This window comes from Amphiura filiformis, chromosome 1 (genome assembly GCF_039555335.1).
Source record: "Amphiura filiformis chromosome 1, Afil_fr2py, whole genome shotgun sequence".
Lineage (NCBI taxonomy): Eukaryota > Metazoa > Echinodermata > Ophiuroidea > Amphilepidida > Amphiuridae > Amphiura > Amphiura filiformis.
In genome coordinates, this window is record NC_092628.1 from 38,612,020 (window position 1) to 38,632,498 (window position 20,479).

The 20,479-nt window shown below is 39.6% G+C and overlaps 1 protein-coding gene across 1 annotated transcript; it reads right to left on the bottom strand.

Moving 5' to 3' along the window:
• Positions 1-770: 770 nt before the first annotated feature.
• Positions 771-15,571, bottom strand: LOC140158938 (uncharacterized). Its single transcript, XM_072182227.1, has 20 exons — positions 15,358-15,571; positions 14,446-14,625; positions 13,423-13,571; positions 12,993-13,044; positions 12,462-12,638; positions 11,463-11,651; positions 10,763-10,957; positions 10,452-10,607; positions 10,169-10,339; positions 9,433-9,588; positions 8,944-9,114; positions 7,984-8,231; positions 6,979-7,165; positions 6,433-6,555; positions 6,033-6,280; positions 5,196-5,526; positions 4,481-4,632; positions 3,118-3,259; positions 2,291-2,408; positions 771-1,801 (listed from the first exon to the last, which is right to left on the bottom strand). The coding sequence occupies exons 1-20, from the start codon at positions 15,566-15,568 to the stop codon at positions 790-792; spliced, it is 4,368 nt and encodes a 1,455-aa protein (XP_072038328.1). The 5' UTR covers positions 15,569-15,571; the 3' UTR covers positions 771-789.
• Between the last annotated feature and the right edge of the window lie 4,908 nt (positions 15,572-20,479).

Sequence of the window (20,479 nt, forward strand, 5' to 3'; positions counted from 1 at the left end):
TCAAATTTGTTACTCACGTGGCAACTACATTTGGTATCAAACCAATTAGCTTACACCAGTATAATTTCAATTCGACATCAGATATTCCGTAATAATAGACTTTCTCATCTCTATTATTACTGTGAAATTGAAGTAGATATCAAACTGGAAATTGGCACATTGTGTTTGGTGTGATTTTCGTTGATGTGATCGTCAGGACCGGATTTACCACAGGGTCAGGTGGCCCAAGGCCCAAGATCCAAGGGGTCCCAAATTTGGGAGGATAAAACAAATTGGGAAACATTGAAGCATACACTGGTACGGCGTGGATCCGGATACCCGGGGTCCTCAGTAAATTTCAGCCTGGCCCGGGCCCTGAAAAATCCGGCCCTGTGTTATCTTCAAACAACACACAAATCAAGAGTTGCAAATTATGGGCTATGCATCCAAAATGAGTCCAGAGGCCAGCTATAGATGTGTCATGTTGTGATACAAAAATATGGAGCCTCGATTTCCACGACGGATGGTACTGCGACAGTAAAACACCACACGGTGTCGTCATCGCCACGACGGTTGTCGGACTCTTCGCGTGTATGTTGTAGAATTTGAACGACGACAACGTTTGGTATTTTACCGTCGCAGAACCATCCGTCGTGGAAAGCGAAACCTCGCTAATTATTTACGAGGAACTCAACGCTCAGAATCATAACATTTTAATTGCTCTATATATAATACATGATATACACATTTTTTTAAAATGACGTGTCATTTAGGTTTTTATTTTACTTCAAGTCAGGTTTGTATAGCGTATCATTCGACGGACTTTGAAATCGGCCATATGTCGTAATGTTCATCATCCCGTTCCCTATTCATCGTTCCCGTCAGCAGGTTCAACTGCCTCCCCTCCTCCTCAATAGGCGCATCTAATCCTTCTACAATATCATCTAAATCGTAGGCGAGACTCTCTACCGACGCTGTTGCGGAGTTGCCAGTTACGTCCAGGTCTACAATGGCAGCCGACAGTGCCGCCGCTGCACCACCGGCTGCAGAATTGAACATGTGACCACCCATGTCCTTTAATCCTTCTTGGATCATGCTTTCACGGCGATTCATATGCGGCGCATTCAGCGACTCGATATTCATGTACGTCGGCTCGTCGTCGACGTCGGATACGTTATCAGCCCCTGCGGCTTCTTCCTGCGTAATATCATTGTTCTGATGAGTAACCTCTTGATTATTGTTGGAGGTATTTGACTCGTCAGGTTCAGATTGCACTGCGTCTGATGGAATGTCGTTACCATTGGAGTCACTTAATTCAGGCGGAGGAGGGGATGATTCCTTTGTTTTCTGTTTCTTCGTACTCTCACTTCTAGTTTTAGGCGATACTGATGACTTCTTAGACTTGCCCGCTGACGTTCTACCTTTTGACGGTGATGAGCCTTTGCCCTTACGCTCTGACGTTCTACCTTTTGACGGTGATGACCTTTTACTTTTTGACGGTGACGAACGTTTGCCTTTTGATCGGGATGATTTCTGCTTCTTTCGATGTAATTTATCCGAGATCTGCACTCGCTTCTTCGTCAATGCATCTTTTGTCTTATTTTTGCCACTCCTCAATTTCGCCTTCAATTTGTCTCTTTTTCGCTGTTCAATTTGTGCATCCAATTTCGCCTTCTCTTTCCGTGCCGAGAAACCTTCGTAGGTGGCATCTACAGCTTGCATTTCGTGATATGTTGTGAAGATTCCTGCGGTTCCTGCAGCACATCTCTCACATTCACAGCAGGCAATGACGGATTCGTACACGTAATCGAACAGATAAAATCTAGAAATGAAGGGGACGAAACAAGATTAGGTTTGTTTAAGGTTTAATTAGCTTGTGTAGAAGTTTACTTTGATGGTTAGGATTGGGGGTAGGATCAGAGATTATGGTTAGGGTAGGGATTATGGTTAGAATGGCGACAACTTCCTCCGCCAATAGTACATATTCAAGCTTCCTGTCAAATACCGATTATGAAAACGGTGCTCGAATGAAGTTAGCTATACGAGTCGGTCTATGCCGGCGGTTCACATATCAAAACTCTGCCGAGATTTGTTCGCGATAATTATCATTATTCTGGCCAATATAACGTTGACGGAAAGACTTCTGACATCGGGTCTACCCGTTCACCCCAGTACCTGCCAGCAAGCTCCAGCCGTGTGCCATTTGATTTGTCGATGTGAATAGCTCATTAACAATGTGATCACACCAATCTATTTTGCCCAACTTATTATGTAGAAGCCCACCAAATCAAGCTAAAAAACAATGACATACCTTCTCCTCAAAGGCGCGCAGAATGACAGAATAACGATTGCACAGATGAAACAGAAAGCCATAGCCACTGACATCAGGACGAGTAACGCAAATACCTGGTCGTTGTCCATCATGGCGACTAAAATGAATACAAAATATACAGTATAATATAACTTGCCGTGCTTACAAAGAAGAGGTGCAATATTTACGTGCACTCCCGAAGGTGAAGCACATTTGGCAAGCCAAAAGGAAGGTTTACCGGTTTATGGCAGGTTGAAATGGAAGACAATCGATTTCGGCACTATTTGGCACATCTTGCACATTTCAGTACGTAATTCTTGAACACTTTTCAATATTACGCACTGAAAGGTCTAGAAAACGGTTCAAAATAAATGCCGAAGTTCCTCATTACGGCGCTCGCGTCATAGTTGGATATTTTTAGTCTCCCATAAATTTATTGGTTGGGTGGTTGGGAATATACTTTTTGGCATGTCCAGAGGAGGGCATTGTGTTTTCGCAGACCATTTTGCTAAGGTGTTGATATATCATTTTGTATCAGTAGGACAATTATGCCTATCTGTCCCCGTGAAACTTTGAGATCCATCGGCCATCTATTATGGTAAGAAATCTTTGTAATACCAAATAACTGGTCTATGGAACCCATGTAAGTTTCAATCACAACAAGTGGTGGAGGATCCCGGTATCGATCCCAGTACCTCTTGCATTTCATCAAAAAAAAACCCGCAAGGCTGCTAATATATAAAAAGCCTACATAGTTGTCTGCAAATTTGAGTGTAGTAAAACCACAGAATTAAAACCAATTCTCTAATTCTGTGAGTAAAACTTACATGGTGGTTTATAAATAGATATTCCAAAAGCGTTTGTAACCACTGCTGCTCCGCCATACCGCATTTGGCATGCGTACATTCCACTTGCGTCTATGTTCATCTCCTTCAGACGTATCGATGAGACCTTCGGATACCTTGGATCCTACACATGGGGAAAATAAACACAATGACAAAAATATTATCATTATGGAAACAATAGTTCTTCCTCTCTGCACTAAAAAATAAATAAATGTAGATATTTATATAGCGCTTTATACCGTAAACAGCCTCAAAGCGCTTTACATTTATTCCGCCGTTATTAGAATATGTCGGAACCACGTTTGCTGCCTACAAATGGCGCAGGGTTCATCAGTACAGCGACTGTGACTAACCCCAACAGCTTCCCATTGTACCTGGGTGGGGTGAAGCAAGCGAGACAAAGCGCCTTGCCCAAGGGCGCAACACGGTGGCGTGACGGGGACTCGAACCCACGCACGTAACGCGTAAAGCAAGCTCTCAGATTATGAGTCCAAGGCCGTAACCACTGAGCCACCGTGCCCTCAGTAAAGCGCTATGCTTTGGTAATTTTTTGTCAACCCTGTATAAAGCAAAGACATTGCGTCTAAAATGATAAACATAGCTGTAGCACTTGTTTCATTCATCAATACGAGCTTCTATCAAGAGGATGGAAGAGGGAGGGCCCAGGGGTATTCCGCCTCATAATGACTCTGCTGGTTACTCGCATGCCCCCTTCTCACCTATGTTTTCGTTTGGTTATAAGCTCAAAGAGTCTTAAAGCCATAATGTGTGATTTGCATAAAGAATATGTAACTATTTAGCTCGCCGATCGTATTATTATCATGAATATTGGCGCAGCTTCACACAGTTGGGTCGTTCATAAAAGACGTAAGATGATAGCGAAATGCACATAGTTTACGTCAAGACGTAAGACGAACAGCGATATGCACACTGATTCAATGATACACACGCACACGATGTGTTTAGCCATCACTCGATCGCTAAACATGGTAAACTCGGAATAAAACCGGAGATCTCCGGGTTTATAAAACCTATAAATTTTACTGTAATTAGAACACTCCGGACTTAGTCTTTCACGTGGTATTTTAGTACATCATTGAGCAATACAATCATTCAAAAAGTAGAATTTCGAGAAAAATTGAGGGTATTGCTGTCATGGCTGTGGAGCAAATCACACATTATGACTTTAATGGACACGTCCGAGGTGTGAAGGAATGGTCGCTATAAACGATGTCATTTGGCGAATTTTCTTTGAATGCATTCCTCTTTATCATTCGATGATAGCCTACAGTATCATCTATTGTATATTGCCGGTATGAGACAGAAGACTAAAACCATAACTTACATTGTCTTCTCGATCGATCTTATCATTTAAATCCAATATTCGATCCCATTTCAACCACTTGATGACGATGTCTTCGTTCTGCGGAGCCCAACTATAGTTGCATCGCAACCAGGCACCACTTCGAAGGGATGCGTGAACCTCACGGTAATTGGCTAGTTATAGGAAATATAAGAAACAAAGAATATGAAGGTCTTGTCGTTGGACACCTTTCATTCGTTCCATGCTGAATATTGCATTATTCATGTGAAGTCTTAGATTTCAGCAGGGCTCATTGAATTAAGTCACTCCAGTATATATCAGTCGTATGTTAATCTATCTGCTTGTTCATTTGAATGCGTTTTATTTTGTTTTAGTCAATAGCACAAAGGCCATTTTAGAATTTATAGAATTCCAGTATGGATTTCTTGTAGGCATGTTCATCACATAAAACCAGTGGTAAACCAGACATACCAGGAATAGGTTGGGGAGGCAAGGGCAGGCTCCAGTTAGAAACATTATTCCCTGACCCTCCACTCCAGGAACTATAATAATAGTTTATTAATACATCCAATAGACTGCATAAAATATGATAGAGAAGGTATAATCGCACTTCTTGAACGCCTTACTGCCTCATTGAAAAATCTCGTGAGCTTGAGATGTGTAACTGTCGCTCTGTTTGATATGAGGTCGTTACGTCAGCGACAAGTAGACCTACCAGTTATCCAAGGTAACATACCTGCTAGGGAAACTGACGTCGAGTCTACGTACTTCTCACTGGTGGTAAGCGTCGCGTCACGAAGCATATACTCATCACTTCCCACCGATATCTTATAAATCCTTCCTACGAAACCTTCAGCATCACCGATACTCAGCAACAGAATGCTCTCATAAGGCAGATTCACACCACCGACAAAGATGATCCCAATCGGGTGAAAATGAGTCAGGGATTTATATTCAGAAGTATCCCGTGGTCCCTGTGCGTTGAGTTGAATGGCTGGACCTCGGTTGACCCGTATCTCTCCCTCAAAGTTTTGTGACGCAACATTGAGCAGGATCCATTCAGAAAGCTGTACGAAAGAATAGGTTGTAAAGAATTTACGATTTTTTACTATATTCTTTGTAGGCATTTTTGAGTATTAAAGACACTTTTTAGGTTGTTGTAAAATGTTCTTAATGATTCTTAATGATTTAGTGCGATGTGTGGATGCCAAATCAAGAGGTCTCTATACACACTTAACAAATTGTCGCACCGAGTCTGGCGCGGGGTCTGGTGTCGACTTATCAATCATGACTGCAGAAGCTGAACACTGCTGGCGAAGTGTTCCATTTTGGGATGCCTCACTGACCACTGCAATCGAGCTTTGTTGTTCTGCCCAACATATACGCGTGGGGCTGATGAAGATCACACTAAACGGAGAACGAACAATCTGCTTTTGGCGCACACTAAACGGAGAACGAACAATCTGCTTTTGGCGCACACTAAACGGAGAACGAACAATCTGCTTTTGGCGCAACGGAAAATAAACTCAAACACATTACAAACCGGGATTACAGTGTTCAAGAAAATACATACCGCAATCGGCTCGCTCTTGGCATCAACGGTCTCAGAGCCCATATTCAAGGTCAGAACCACGCGGCTCTTCGATAAACTGACAGCAACGAATGAACCTGGTATCACTCCTGGAATATAGACAAGTACTCCGTCTGGCATCTCCGCTTTGAAGGCCAGAGACAGATCCATTGTTCTGGATTCATTGGCTAAGTTGCAGGGGAAAATGACGTACTCCCTACCACTGAAGTCAGGAAGCTCGGCATCGATATCTAAAAAAATAGTAATAATACAAGTCAAAACAGTTGGCATGGACAAAGGTCTTTAATTTTCAAGCCTAAACAATTATGTGGTCTGTAAGAGAGATCAAAAGGTTAATATAACCAAAGAGGTACCGATATTGAGATTAAATTGAATGTCTTACCGCCTGGTTCGTCTCCTACGTTTAAGCTGACCAGTGGTAACCCAGCTCCAATCCACTCTTCCTGTTGCTGAAGACTGTATTCGTGATAATTGACTCGCAGAGCTCCAATTTTACCCACGAAACCTAAAATTTTAGGAAAGGTGTCAAAAATGGTTTGGGTTACGTAAGTATTTCCAAGTCGTCATAGACGTATCATGCAAGGGGGTCGCATTACAAATGAGTAGACATACTTTGCACATACTTTGTACCTACCTGCCCGGCATACCATGATAACATGTTAGACACATGCTACCCTGTTTTAATGACGAAAACCGACAACATGTTCTAACAGATCATTATGAACATCATGTTTTGATCTGTTGATTTTGAAATACACGAGACACGGCCTACTTTAGGGATGAAATCAAAACACGACCGGCGATTGATCTCCGGTTCCGCCCGGTTTCTATATTGTTTTATTCTAAACAAATGGAAACCGGACGGAACCGGCGGTCAACCGCCGGTCGAGTTCTGATTTCATCCCTCAGCTTACTTTGCGTAACATACCCAGATATATTTCATCCATACGAGGAAACAGGTTTGGTAAGGTCCCGCCAACATACATCTTCAGATCCCAATCCACTCTTACTGTTGATAGTGCTGAAAAGTTTCCAAACACGGGCATACCATTGTTGACCCGAATGCGAGCTGTCCTGCCGCTGACGGCTATCTCAGCACTATTCCACCCTGGAGACTAATAATTGAACAGAGAATAGGACCAAACATCAGTCCGTTAAGAATTGGGAGTACCTCTTATAACTTCTATAATTCAACAACATAATTTATTGCAGAAGTGGTTAAGAGAAGAAGTCTCTCCGGTATAATATTTTTGCAGGTGATGATATTTCCCCGCAAGCATGGCAATGTGTCTGTTAAGGTCCGTTCATACTACCACCGCATTTGCGATGCGTTGCTTTGCGATGCCGATATATCGATTAATTTTGCCGCAACTCAACGCAACTCGTCGCATTTCCAGGTTAAAATGTATTTAACTTCATTGCGATATCGCAATGCAGTAGGTTGTAGTACGATGCAGTGCGGCAATGCGTTGCTTTGCGATGCCGATATATCGATTACTTTTGCCGCAACTCAACGCAACTCGTCGCATTTCCAGGTTAAAATGTATTTAACTTTATTGCGATATCGCAATGCAGTATTTTGCAGTACGATGCAGTGCGACAACGCACCGCATCGCAAAGCAACGCATCGCAAATGCGGTGGTAGTATGAACGAACCTTTACTCAGGCCATACCCGAGTGTACGTGATGCGCGAATAACGAGACTGTCGGAATTAAAAGTCTTGACATTTGTGCTTGTGGAGATTGCGACCTGATTGCGATGCGCGAATATCGAAACTGTCGGGAGTTAAAGGTCACGAAATTTGTGCTTGTGGTAATTGGCTTAAATCTGTTTAAAGCTATACATTTTCAAAACACAGATCATGCATGATATATTTTACTGGATGCAGAGAAATCGACGTTATATAGATGTGAATGTCAATATTTCACCTACCTTTATCTGATCACCAAGCAGGTCAATCTCCGCGACCCCATTTCTGACAAACAATTTCACATAACCATTATCAAGACCGATATACACCAAGGGAGCATTGTGTTCGTCCACTCTTCTTAAGACAAGCATACCGTTGAGTGTTTCCGATAAGAATCGTATATACAGGAACAGGTGCTTGGTTGGGACACCGCTGCGACGGTATACCATAAACGACGTGCCGTCAAATGTACGAATGACCGAGCCTTCTGCTGTGTAGGTAAATTGTGTAGGTAACGGAATAATTAAAATCGTGGTGGCTTGCGGTAAGTGACGAATACCGGATTAGAATAACTATTAAAGATTACATGGGCAAAGGCACCGCTGAAGGAGACCGGGACGCAGACGCACCTCCTACTACATCCAACGTGCGCTATGGATGAAGACATGATTCAAACAGAGCAGATAGCAGCTCTTGCCAAAGATCGCTTTACATGGAGAAATCTTGTGATCGCCTACTCCGCAGCCTAAGGAAATTGATGTTGACGATGACTTCGTTTCACCTTGATTTTGGTAGTGATGTCCGTGCTTTTACCCGGTTGCGCCGCAAGTGTGCCGACCAACCGCCTCTGTACGTGTGTGGATACGCTTTACGAGATTAGGTTATAGCGTGCGATTCGATATTGCGACCAGCAAAATACGTAGCTACGTCACTGCCAAACTCGCGGAGACACAAATATAGAGAATAATAATTGTATCAGGCGCCGACACAATGACAATTTTTTTTTTTCATTGATAAAGTATGATAACGTCGCCTCATCGTTTAGCGCAATGTAAAGGGGTGGTAGGATTCGTCACTATGCAAATGATTGGACAACCAAATTAACGAACAAATAAGTGAAATCAACTTTGTCAGAATGGCTTCGGATCAATTCTATATTATTTTGTCAAAAATGATGTCATGGTTTAGCTTTTCTCATTTACCTGCACATGGACTGTCGTAACAGTGTCTCACATCTGTGCCAAACCCACCGCACATCTCACCGTTTCCTTCTGGTGCTGGATCTGTACATGTACGGTCTCGAAATGTCATTCCTTCACCACAGGACACGCTGCACTGGCCCCATTCACCCCAGCTTGCCCAGTTACCATCCACTGTGGTGGATTTTAAAAAAAATGTATCATAAAATCATTCATTAATTGTTTGGCTTCATGACAGACATTATATACTGCTCATTCTCGTGGTTATATATATTATTCTTGTGACATTGGTGAATGATGTTACATGCACTGCGCAGCTGCTGATGATGATCATGATGCTGCTGCTGACGATCATGATCATGATGCGACGCGGAACAATGATGATATTGAATAGTGAAAGTAAATATGATCACCAATCACCTACAAGGTCTTTGGAACCTATACCTGCATGATATTATTTCTAAACTTGATATCTACCATTTTAAAACTGACCTGGACATTTGTGATAGTTGCAAATACCTAACTGGCGAATTTCTCCGTTGCACGATCCCCCGCCGCTACAGCCTCTCTCTCGGATCATTGTCCCTCCCTTGCAAGTCGAACTGCACCTGCCCCACTCTTCCCATTCGCCCCATTGAGCCGAATTACCTGTATCAGAAGTGTAGGCAAGATTTGTTTTAATCATAAGGGAGCAGCATGAACATGAAATACACGAGCAAAGTTGTGTCTGGTGTCGGCTTTACCTTATTTCCAGCTTCATAGGCGCCTAATTCTTGTCAGCACTTTTTTGTCCTTTTTGACAAAATAGATAATAAAAAAGCACAAAGCACCATTTTCAGCAAGACCTTCAACTCTGATTATGCTTGGGTTTCTTTAGTCACACGAACATGCAGGTGTGCTTTGCTTGTAAAAAAATATCCCAAATTGGGCCAAAAATATCAAATTTTTAGATAAATATTTAAGCCTACTCATTAACTTTTTGTGAAATATTTCTTTAACATTATAGGCTCCAAAAATCCATTTTGGAGGGAATAAAGGTCTGCTAATGGCCAGAATGAAGATTTACGGTTTGCAATTCGTAAAATTTGCACCTCCCCCTCCCCCACCGAAAAAAAAATTCCTGGTTACGAGCATACGCCGTGTTCTATAATCATCTTGCATCCTTTTTAAAGTAGTCTTTCCCTGTTTTGCCAGCAACAAGATATATCTTAAATTTACCACAACATACCCGGACAATTTCCGTTGTTACACGTCTTCTCTTTATGAGATTCTCCCTCACACATCTCGCCACCATATTCAGGGCGGGGATTGATGCATTGACGGTATTGCGATGACGTGCCCTGTCCACAGGTCTCGGAACAAACAGCCCATTTTGTCCACTCGGTCCAGCCTCCATTAACTGTGAAAACGAAACAACATAATGCCGTGTGATCATCCCAGATGAAATAAAATCATCTTAGTTTTGATCCCAAATTGAATACAATACTGGACTTATGAGGACAATAACTTACTTGGACAAGGTACATCCACGTTGCAAATAGTGTAATCATACAGCTGCCCAAAACAAAGTTGGCCTGGTATAACACAAGATCTATACCGAACCTGCACGCCGCCATTGCATGTTGTGCTGCACTCTGACCACGGATCCCACTCTGTGTACATAGGTGCTGGAAGATAGAAAAAGTCATCCACATAATGAGTAAATCCGGCGTTGTGATATAAACTTGTGTTTCAATTACATTGCAAATATACCATTCCATCTATACACACACAATATGTTTTGAACATGTCAATGGGGTAAATTAAGGCCAAGCATACTTACTATTTAGGCTTTCAACACCTCTGCAAAATATTGCATCATGGTAACATTCTCCCATTTCAAACGGTTCTCCGTCGCAATTCATGCCAATTCCGTGCGGTGGTGGACTGTCGCATACTCTTTGCCTCACGCGGTAACCTTCACTGCACATTGCCGTGCAAGTAGTCCACTCGCCCCAGTCGCTGTAGCTTCCAGATTCTATAACAAAACAAAATGTTAGGATATTAGCAATCACTGGATATTCGAAGAAAACTTTAGTCGCTTAATCTCTGGATCAATTGTGTCACAGCTGCCGCCGGAAGAAAGATTTGATGAAACGTAATTCAAGATTATTTTGTGTCATTAAAAGTAGTAAGAGAAGCTTGCAGAGAGGCTCACAGAAGCGTAACAAGTGTGATTGAAGCCAAATTTACACTATGGTTGTTTAGCGACGAGCAACAACTTTTACTTTACCAATGAGCTTCGTCGTTAAATATTGCTTTGGAAAGAATAACCCACTTCATTGGTAAAAAAAGTTAATCGCTCGTCACTAGCAATTAGAATGCAAGTTCATTTTTATCATAGGCTACGGTTAATAAGGGCACCGTGCTGTAGACACCTGATTGAATGAGCACCATTGAGCCTTTTCTGGCTTCTTATTGGAAGTGTCCATAATTATTATGTTAATACGATATGGCTTTATCTCACGCTAACATTGACTTACGTGGACAAATGCCCGCTTCACAAGGTATCTCTCTGGTGATCTCAGTCGCCTTTTCACCTCCTCCAATGTTGCACTTGGAATTGCCATGACATCGTCGTCTTGATGCACGCACTCCTTCTCCGCATTGTGAGTGCGGCAATGTGGGTGTACACTCAGACCATGGTGACCAAGGAGTAAGAAAAACTCCAACTGAATAAAATAAAATGATGGGAAATTTAAGAACCACGTTGGCAAGCAATAAGCATGGTTGGAGCGTGCACTTCCCAGCAAACACAAAACATTTTCGACATCATTCGCTAAAGGTTAGAAAAGGTTGCCAGAAAACGTTTAAATGTCGGGTTACATAAAAGGTATATTAAGGGTATAAAACGTTTTCATAACATTCCAAAACATTTTTGGGAACTTCCTGCAAATAAATTAACATTTAAGTGTTGACAAAATATTTGGCAACAAATGTTTGGAAAAAAATATTTTACAATAACATTTTGAAAACATTTTAAAAATATTTTTGTAGTGTGTTTTCATACCTTTACATAACCCGACATTTAATGTCATTAAAACGTTTTTACCAAAACCCCAAAACATAACCTGCTTAAAACGTTTTAAAAACGTTTTGTGTTTGCTGGGTTAATAAAAGACTGTGCACGTAAGCCTTCGTTTGTGTCTGCACTAAAAAGAAAGAAAGGCGAAATATCTTGTTGTGTTCTTGATTTAATATTATAGCTTCCGAGTTGAAGAACCCCTTCATCTGCTTATGACCTTACTTTGGTCAAAACTCATATAGACAGTATGATCATAAGAACTACGAATTGTAACTGTCACGGAGTGAACTCTTTTTGATCATAATTTTCAAGCGAGCATGCCACTGAGATGAATTTCCGGTTCAAACCTTATAATGTGCTCTCTTTAATATTTCATCGATTATCATTTGCATACCGGTATGATATTCATATCAGACCAGCCACTCTTTTTTAGGGTCAAATACTAAGTAATACCAACCTGTATTGACGCAGGTATTATCAAAACACGGGCCTTCCTCAAGCGTAGATCCTTCGCACTCTCTGCCCCAGGTTCGTGGGCGAGGGTTATCGCATTGTCTTACACGGTACGCCTTGCCTTCTCCACAATTAGATGAACAACCACTCCAAGGACCCCAAATGGACCATCCACCATCAACTAAAATAAAAGGATGGCAAGCATTGCTGAGACATGGTTCAGGTAAAATAATTACAAATACGTTTGCTTACAATAGCACTATAAGAATAAAATATGTTGTCGTAGAGCACATTTTTTTATATTTTCAGTCTAATCAAGATAATAATTGTTCTTTTATTGCTGATTTGTATCTTACAGGGCATATTAATAATAAACCGAACTTCTTGCTAATTGAGGCTGCTTCAAAAAATTGGAGGAACGACGAGAACTTTGCCGATTTATTTTGCGCTGACATCCCGGCAATGGAAAACATTAACTATTATGTTGAATGATACAGTGACATGCCAATGCGTTTTCACTATACATGTACCTCACCTGGGCATCCTTCTAAATGTTTGTAGCAGTTCAGATGTGTCCAATATTCATCCTGCAATAGTGTGTGCAATAGATATAAGATGTGAGAATTAAATGGTCCTAAAATAATTATTGTACCGTTTTAATTTAACTTACATCATACACTACAAAAACAGCACTGAGAGCAACACTGGATAGTTTTCGCGATGAGGACAAACAGTTGAACAGTCAGAAGTTAACACCCTATTGGAGGGTACGGCGGAGCAGCGGCACGGGCTCTGCGCGGACATGAACGGATTTTAAAAAATTTGTCTTGTCCGAGCAACTTATAGGCATGCTTATCCCGGATGTGTATTAACGAATTTTTACTGTATACTACTAGAACTTCACATCGGTAAAAAGGCATCTATTGGTACAGTCCGTGGACAGGGTATGCAGGATTTTATCTTACCGCTAGCCTGGGCGGTGTGACCATGTCCTGCACTTGTTGGTAACTACAATGACTCCATAGACAAGCTCTCTCTAACTCAGGATCTTCTTCGTGATAAGGATGAAGAAACTCCGAAGCCCTGGCCAATGCCGTCATTTCTGTATCGCTCCCTATTAATTATAAAGCAAGACGTTGGAATTGGCCTAATTTAGAGAATAAAATAATAATATATACGTATGTCACCGGCGGAAGTATTTCCTGGAACGGTTATTTGTCTGAGAGTCTATAATGACTGAGTCGGGTTCTTAGTCGAACGTATGGCCCAATAGCCTACCGTAAAATTCCGTCTACAAGCATATATATGCCTCTAAACGAGGTTTTTTTGACACAAGAGACAAGAGGCAGACACTCTCAACAAAAACGTTATTTGGAGTTTGAACAACTATATTACTGATAAAGGCGGCTGTACAAACATGTATATTTGTAAGACCAATCTATTACAATGTTTTTGAGAAGGGTATTGGCCTTTAATATCTTTCGTTAAAAAAAACCCTCGTTTAGAGGTATATGCTTCTAGACGGAATTCTACGGTATTAGAGAGCTTACGATTTCCAAACGCCGTGATCATACGCCCGTGCATCTATTCAAATGCACGGGCGTATGATCACGGCGTTTGGAAATCGTAAGCTCTCTCTTGCTATCGCTTCTTTGTGATTGTTGAGTGTAGTGACTTCAGTCTCGTCTGGGCCTCTCATCTCCTGTTCGATTGGGGGAGGGGGTATAAGCCGGGGACAAATTGCCTCCACGGAAATTTTTCAAAGATTAAATGGGGACGTCAAAGAGTAAAGTGTCATTAATATATAAAAATGGGACAAAAAATTGACAAATGGGTACAAAAATTTGGCTTTGCACCCCCTCACACACACACCTACATTACACCCCATGAAAATCCTGTCAACTTACTTAGAGACCAGGAGCGATGGATGGAGAGAGAGAACACGTGTGGGTGTGGTTGTTAATTTATAGATTTCCACCGATACTTACCATTATTTGCACACGCCCGAACTTTCCTGCATCCCGTCACCTTATTGGCTTGACCATCACAATCTCGTCCTCCGTTACTAGGCAATGGATGCGAGCAAGTACGGGATCGCACCTTGCTTCCTTGTCCACACGTCACGCTGCAATCACCCCATACACTCCACGGACTCCAATTACCATCGACTACGGTACAAAAATTATTTTTAAAGAGAAAATTCAGGCATATTTTAATTTGTTTATTTGTTTAAACGGTCGCTCCGTGTGGAGACACGCTTGGGTCCTGATGGGACCAGGCTCAAACAAAATGCTCAAGCCAGGCTAAAAAGCCTATATATAAGCATGCTAGCCTGTATGGAAAGAGAAGTGAGAAACAAATTTGAAGACAAAGAACAAGGAAAAGAAGGCCACTCCCAACAATCAAGTTAACAATTTTACTGTCAGCCTTTGGGTCAATAGAAAGGAAGTGCTTAATCCAATCTCAACTGCCACTGAGGTTGTTGTTGTTTTTGTTGATGATGATGTTGTTGTTGTTGTTACATCATATGATGTTAAGTAAGACTTCTTGATATGCGCTAAAACAAAGTCTCCACATTTTTTTATTTTAAAGAAAAAATTTCAAAATATTAAAACCCAACAATTAACCAAGCATTTAGCAGTCAAGTTATTATAGAGCCATCGGTGAGAGGCTGCTCTCCCAGTGCAAAACGAGTACAAGTTCAAAACCTCGTAGTGTCCGGTGCATTTTTGTCGTTTTCGTGAAATTCTTGAGTTAGCGTGAAAGGATAAATAATTGGACCAATATCAATAACAATAAGCTTGTATTTTTCGCTGCATAAATCTTTGGCTCCTTTTTCTTTCCTTTTTGAATAAGAAACTCAAGTGCCGGTTTTCTTCTTCACTCTAACAACAACATACCTGGACATTCCTTTACGTCGCCACTTCTTGTACACAGATAGGTAAACCAGAATCTATCTTCTCCCATCTCACGTATGTTGTCCGATTGCCACACATAACCTTTCAGTTCTTCCCGGCTGCAGGTGGTATAACCGAGACAATCGTCTACAAATCTCTCCTGCTCAGATGGCACCATTAACATCAAGGCATCGGCCATCTCGGGTGGCATCATGCTGTATGGATAACCTGTACACATCACAAACAGGTGGTATATATGGTATAATTATTCTTGCCTTTTCTTTTTTCTGTAATGGTTTTACAGCAAGTAAGACAATAAAACAACGGAGTAATGTGGCACGCCACACCGGACATTAACGCCGAGTTTTAAAACATAACGTCCAGTTAAAATAAACAAATGACGCCGAGAATGAAATAATAAACCGAGAATGAAATAATAACGTCGAGAATGAAATAATAACGTCGAATTTTAAAATCTGGACGCGAAAAAAACTCGGCGCGAAAAAACCTCGGGGCGAAAAATCTGGAGGCAAAAAACAACAACAACAATTTACAATCTCAACGTCATCGTTTTGAACTCAACGTTGTATTGTAAAACTCGGCGTTATTCTCGACGTCATTTCTGGACGTTATTTTTTTTTAACTCGGCGTTAATGTCCGGTGTGGCGTGCCATAGAGCAACTTTATTTTTATAAGCATAAGTTGGCGGTTAACGTTCAAGAGAGTTGCATGACAATATAACTCTTATTATCCCCTTCTCTCCCACTCTAAATCGTTTCCTCTCTTCTTTCTATTTAGACATATATCTCTCCTCTTTCTTCTGCACTCAACAAACACCGAAAATGTGTTTTGTTTTGTTTTTTGGTTAGTTTTTGTTTTACAAAAACGTTTTGAAACTTTGTTGGTTTTGGTCAAAACGTTAAATAACATTTATATATTCGGTTAGATATATTAAAAGTTATGAAAACGTTTCAAAACATTTTGTATGAACACTGCAAAAACGTTTTATAATATTATCAAAAATGCTATTGTAAAGTAATCGTTTTTTGCAAATGTTAACCAAAATATTTTGTCAAAATTAGAATGTTTTGCAGATGATTTTTAACGTTTTATATCCTTCATTTAACTTGACATTTAAACATTTTCTGGCAACCTTCTCTGCCCTTATATATAAAATGTTTTTGAAAACAGTTGTGTTGCTGTGCTGTCTCTCACTCTCTTCCTCTCTCATTGTGTCCCTTCTCTTTCTCTATTACAACAATGCTCTCCCATTTCCCCGTCTCCCCTCTCTCAATGCCCCTTTCCATATTCTCATTTTGTACTTGTACTCCATCTAAACTATTGCCATCCATCCATCAATTTCTTATGATATCTCCTCTTCAAAGGTCCAATTCCCTGGTTGTATTCATTTTTAAGTAAGGTCCTATTAATTTTGTTTATTTATAAATGTATGCTATGCCTTAATCAGCTTATTCATTTTCATTTCATTTTATTTCATTTCATTCGGCTGCGAAGCAGTTGACTACAAAGTTTCTCCATGTATTACGATTTGAAGCCAAGGTGGTAATGGCATTTGGCAGTAAAAAGTTGTCGAAGTCCCCCAACAGTTTTTGCACATTGGACAAGTAGGATGTTCTTTGCTTTCCAGGTAAAAAACAGCTTATGACTTACCCGATACTGAGAGACCTGTGTGAAAGAACACAAGGAAGCCAAATAGAAAGTACCGTAAAACTGTCCTCAGAAAAATCTGTTGACGAAAAACAGCAATATAGACTTGTAAAATACACAAGCAAAAACAAATAATGATACAATTTACTATAAAATGGATTTTTATCGATCCGTTACATTTACCGTTATTAATTCCTACCATTAAAAAACACGACATTTAAGCTTACAAACCATTCTTTAGCAGTTCAAGATACGTCTAAAAACGCTGTTCATATCCACCAAGCTAAATTAACTGTAAAAATGTTCTGTCCTCAGCTTGAAGAACACTAATTTCGAAGGTATAATCCATATTTAGTTGAATTTGTTGTAATTTTCTCGATCCAGTACAAAAACATGCATTATTTTTGTATTTACAATACGCGTAAGAAAATTGCGTATTCCGAAACGCGCTGGGGACGTGCGTCATGCCGGAAAATTCGCGAGCGCCACACAGCGCTGGTGACGCGAAGCCACGCCTTGATTAATTGGACGATTATTGGCCGTGACAGAGATTCAACTCTGAAAATATCTTTAGAGTCACAAGCAGGGACCGTTTAGGCGGCCATGTACGGCCCCTGCTTGCATAAAATGAAAGACCAAAGTGATTTGCTCATCCGGACGATCGTAAAAGTCATCAAAATTCAGATTTTGGTACCTTTGTTTTTTGTCATATAGGTGGTTCAGCTGAAAGCTGTGTAAAGACAAAATAAGGCATTTACATGAATCTGTTATTTATATACTGACAGTAGGCCTATATAAATTAGCTACGTATTTGAATGGGGCTTGAACTTCGTCAATACTGCTGCTTGCTTTGTTTTTTGCTAAATATTTTATTTCAAAATTACCAAATAACATTTGAATGACTTATCTTTCACTTTTAAGCAAATTATAAACAATTTTAATTTTTTACACTTGCGCTGGGATCACTGAATGGAACTTTAAATCATGAAATTAGTCCTTAAAACTGTAGGCCTAACTGATATTTGCCTTTCAATATGAATCCTTATTTCGCATAACTTTATGCAGTATTTATTTATTTATTTTTTTTATTTATTTATTTATTTATTTATTTATTTATTTATTTATTTATTTATTTATTTATTTATTTATTTATTTATTTATTTATTTATTTATTTATTTATTTATTTATTTATTTATTTATCAAGATAAAGACAAAGACGATAACCCGAATCAGTGCTAAAAACGGGCGGAAGACTGCCATCAGAACTTTGCCAATATTCATTTTGCGCGGGCATCCTGGAAACAGAAAATGTACACTAATATAACGTTGCTTGATATGTGCACTGTATGATGTTAATTGTTTTGATTGAGGGGGTAGTAGTAGTTCGCAGTCTAATAAATTGACTTTGATATTATGGGAAAGGGTATTGTTTGTTTATTTATTTATTTATTTATTTATTTATTTATTTATTTATTTATTTATTTATTTATTTATTTATTTATTTATTTATTTATTTATTTATTTATTTATTTATTTATTTATTTATTTCAGAAATACGGGCGGAAGATTCTTATGACATAAACACGATAAACCGAACTCTTGCTAATCGGTGCTAAATAAACGGGCAGAAGACTGCCATCAGAAGTTGGCAAATTCATTTTGCGCGGGCATCCTGGAAACAAAAAACCTACTAACTATTGGTGCACTCACATGATTTTGGTAGTAGGAAACATGATTAATCAGGGATCAATTAATCATGTATTTTTTTTTCCAATAAATGTTTTCGGGCAAAACGTTGCTTCAAATATTGTCACGAATAATGAATGCAACAGTTGTAAATCACTAAATCATGTCTTTCTTGGTGTTTTGAAAAGTGACATATTGCATTTATAGAATTCAAACTTTTCAGGAATCCCTGTTACGTTTCTTATCATTCAACCAATGTGTCAATGTGAAGGCACAGAAACCTGTTCAGGTTGTTCACCTTCAGGGAAAGCATGAATAACCCTGTATATGTATTTAACAGAATTTAATATTATTCACAGAATGATATCGGAAGCGTCTCGTAAACCTGAGTTCGTGGGTTCGATACCCGGGTGGGATCATTTTCCTCACGGTACAACGACGAAACAATTGAAACCTGTGAAATTAGATGAATGTCACTTTCTACTTACAAGGCGATGTCCTTACCTTGGTCCCGACATTCACTTATGAAAATTCAATTCAAATAATTATACCAAAACAAATACCAAAGTAAGGCCGCCCATGAATAGTGCTCATGTGAAGGCTGGCAATATATAGTGACAATATTTACTCATGCTATGTCCCTAACTTCACCCAAATTATTTCAATATATAAAATTCCATCAAATGGACATCATGTCACTTTTATTTAAATAAAATGTAACGAAGTGTAATAATGGTAAGCGAGCTCGGGCAAAGTGGCATATTAGTGACATAATATATATATTATTAAGTGAGGAAGTGAGAATATCAGAACCAGCTGGGTTTCGAACCTATGCTCTCTGGAGTTCCGGTCTTAGCAGAACTTGTTAATAGTAATAAACACAAGTTCATGGTGGGATATATTGCATATACCAGTATATAAAAGAATAGGGGGTACTACACCCCTCGATAAATTTGTGTCTATTGTTGCATTTTTATCAAAAACTATTAACACAGTGGTATAACAAAAGTTATGTATATTATTGGGGGCAAGGAATCCAATTACTACACTGGAATTTCAGTGACCCAAGACAAGCGGTTCATTATTTATGATAAGAAAAGATGTACCACTAGAATGTACCTCATTTCCTATGCCGCTTGTCTTGAGTCACTGAAATTTCAGTGTAGTAATTGGATTCCGTGCCCCAATAATATACATAACTTTTGTTACCAGTGTGTTATTATTTTTCGAGAAAAATGCAAAAATATTCCCAACGAATTTACCCTTAAATTTTCAACCTTTATACTAGGATTAAGTAAAAGGGTTTTCCTTATGTGGGCTATTATTTCATTATCTTTTTTCTTCAATGAGGAGTTAGTTTGTTTTTATGACAGAGTGCCAATATGACAAAAGAATAGTATCGGTATGTATTTCATGTTAGTTTTTTATAGATCTCCCGAGCAAAGTACATATAATGTACTTGTACTTATACAGGTAGTGTACACATACAAAACATGGATATATGTAAATATCAGACATATAAATTTCCCAGAATTTCCAGACCCTTTAATTGTGATTATGTTAATTTATTGTCAGTTGAGTTGGCCAGTTTATTTACCTGTTGGATTTTCAACTTGTCACCCGGTGACCTGAGATGACAATAATACCTTTGATATTTTGATATTTACCTGTTCCTTGAACCATGCAAGAAAGTTACATGCTTGAACCAAGGTGAATCTTTTGTCATTTAAATCAACCACCTTATCACGTGGAGAGCTTAAATTCTGAACA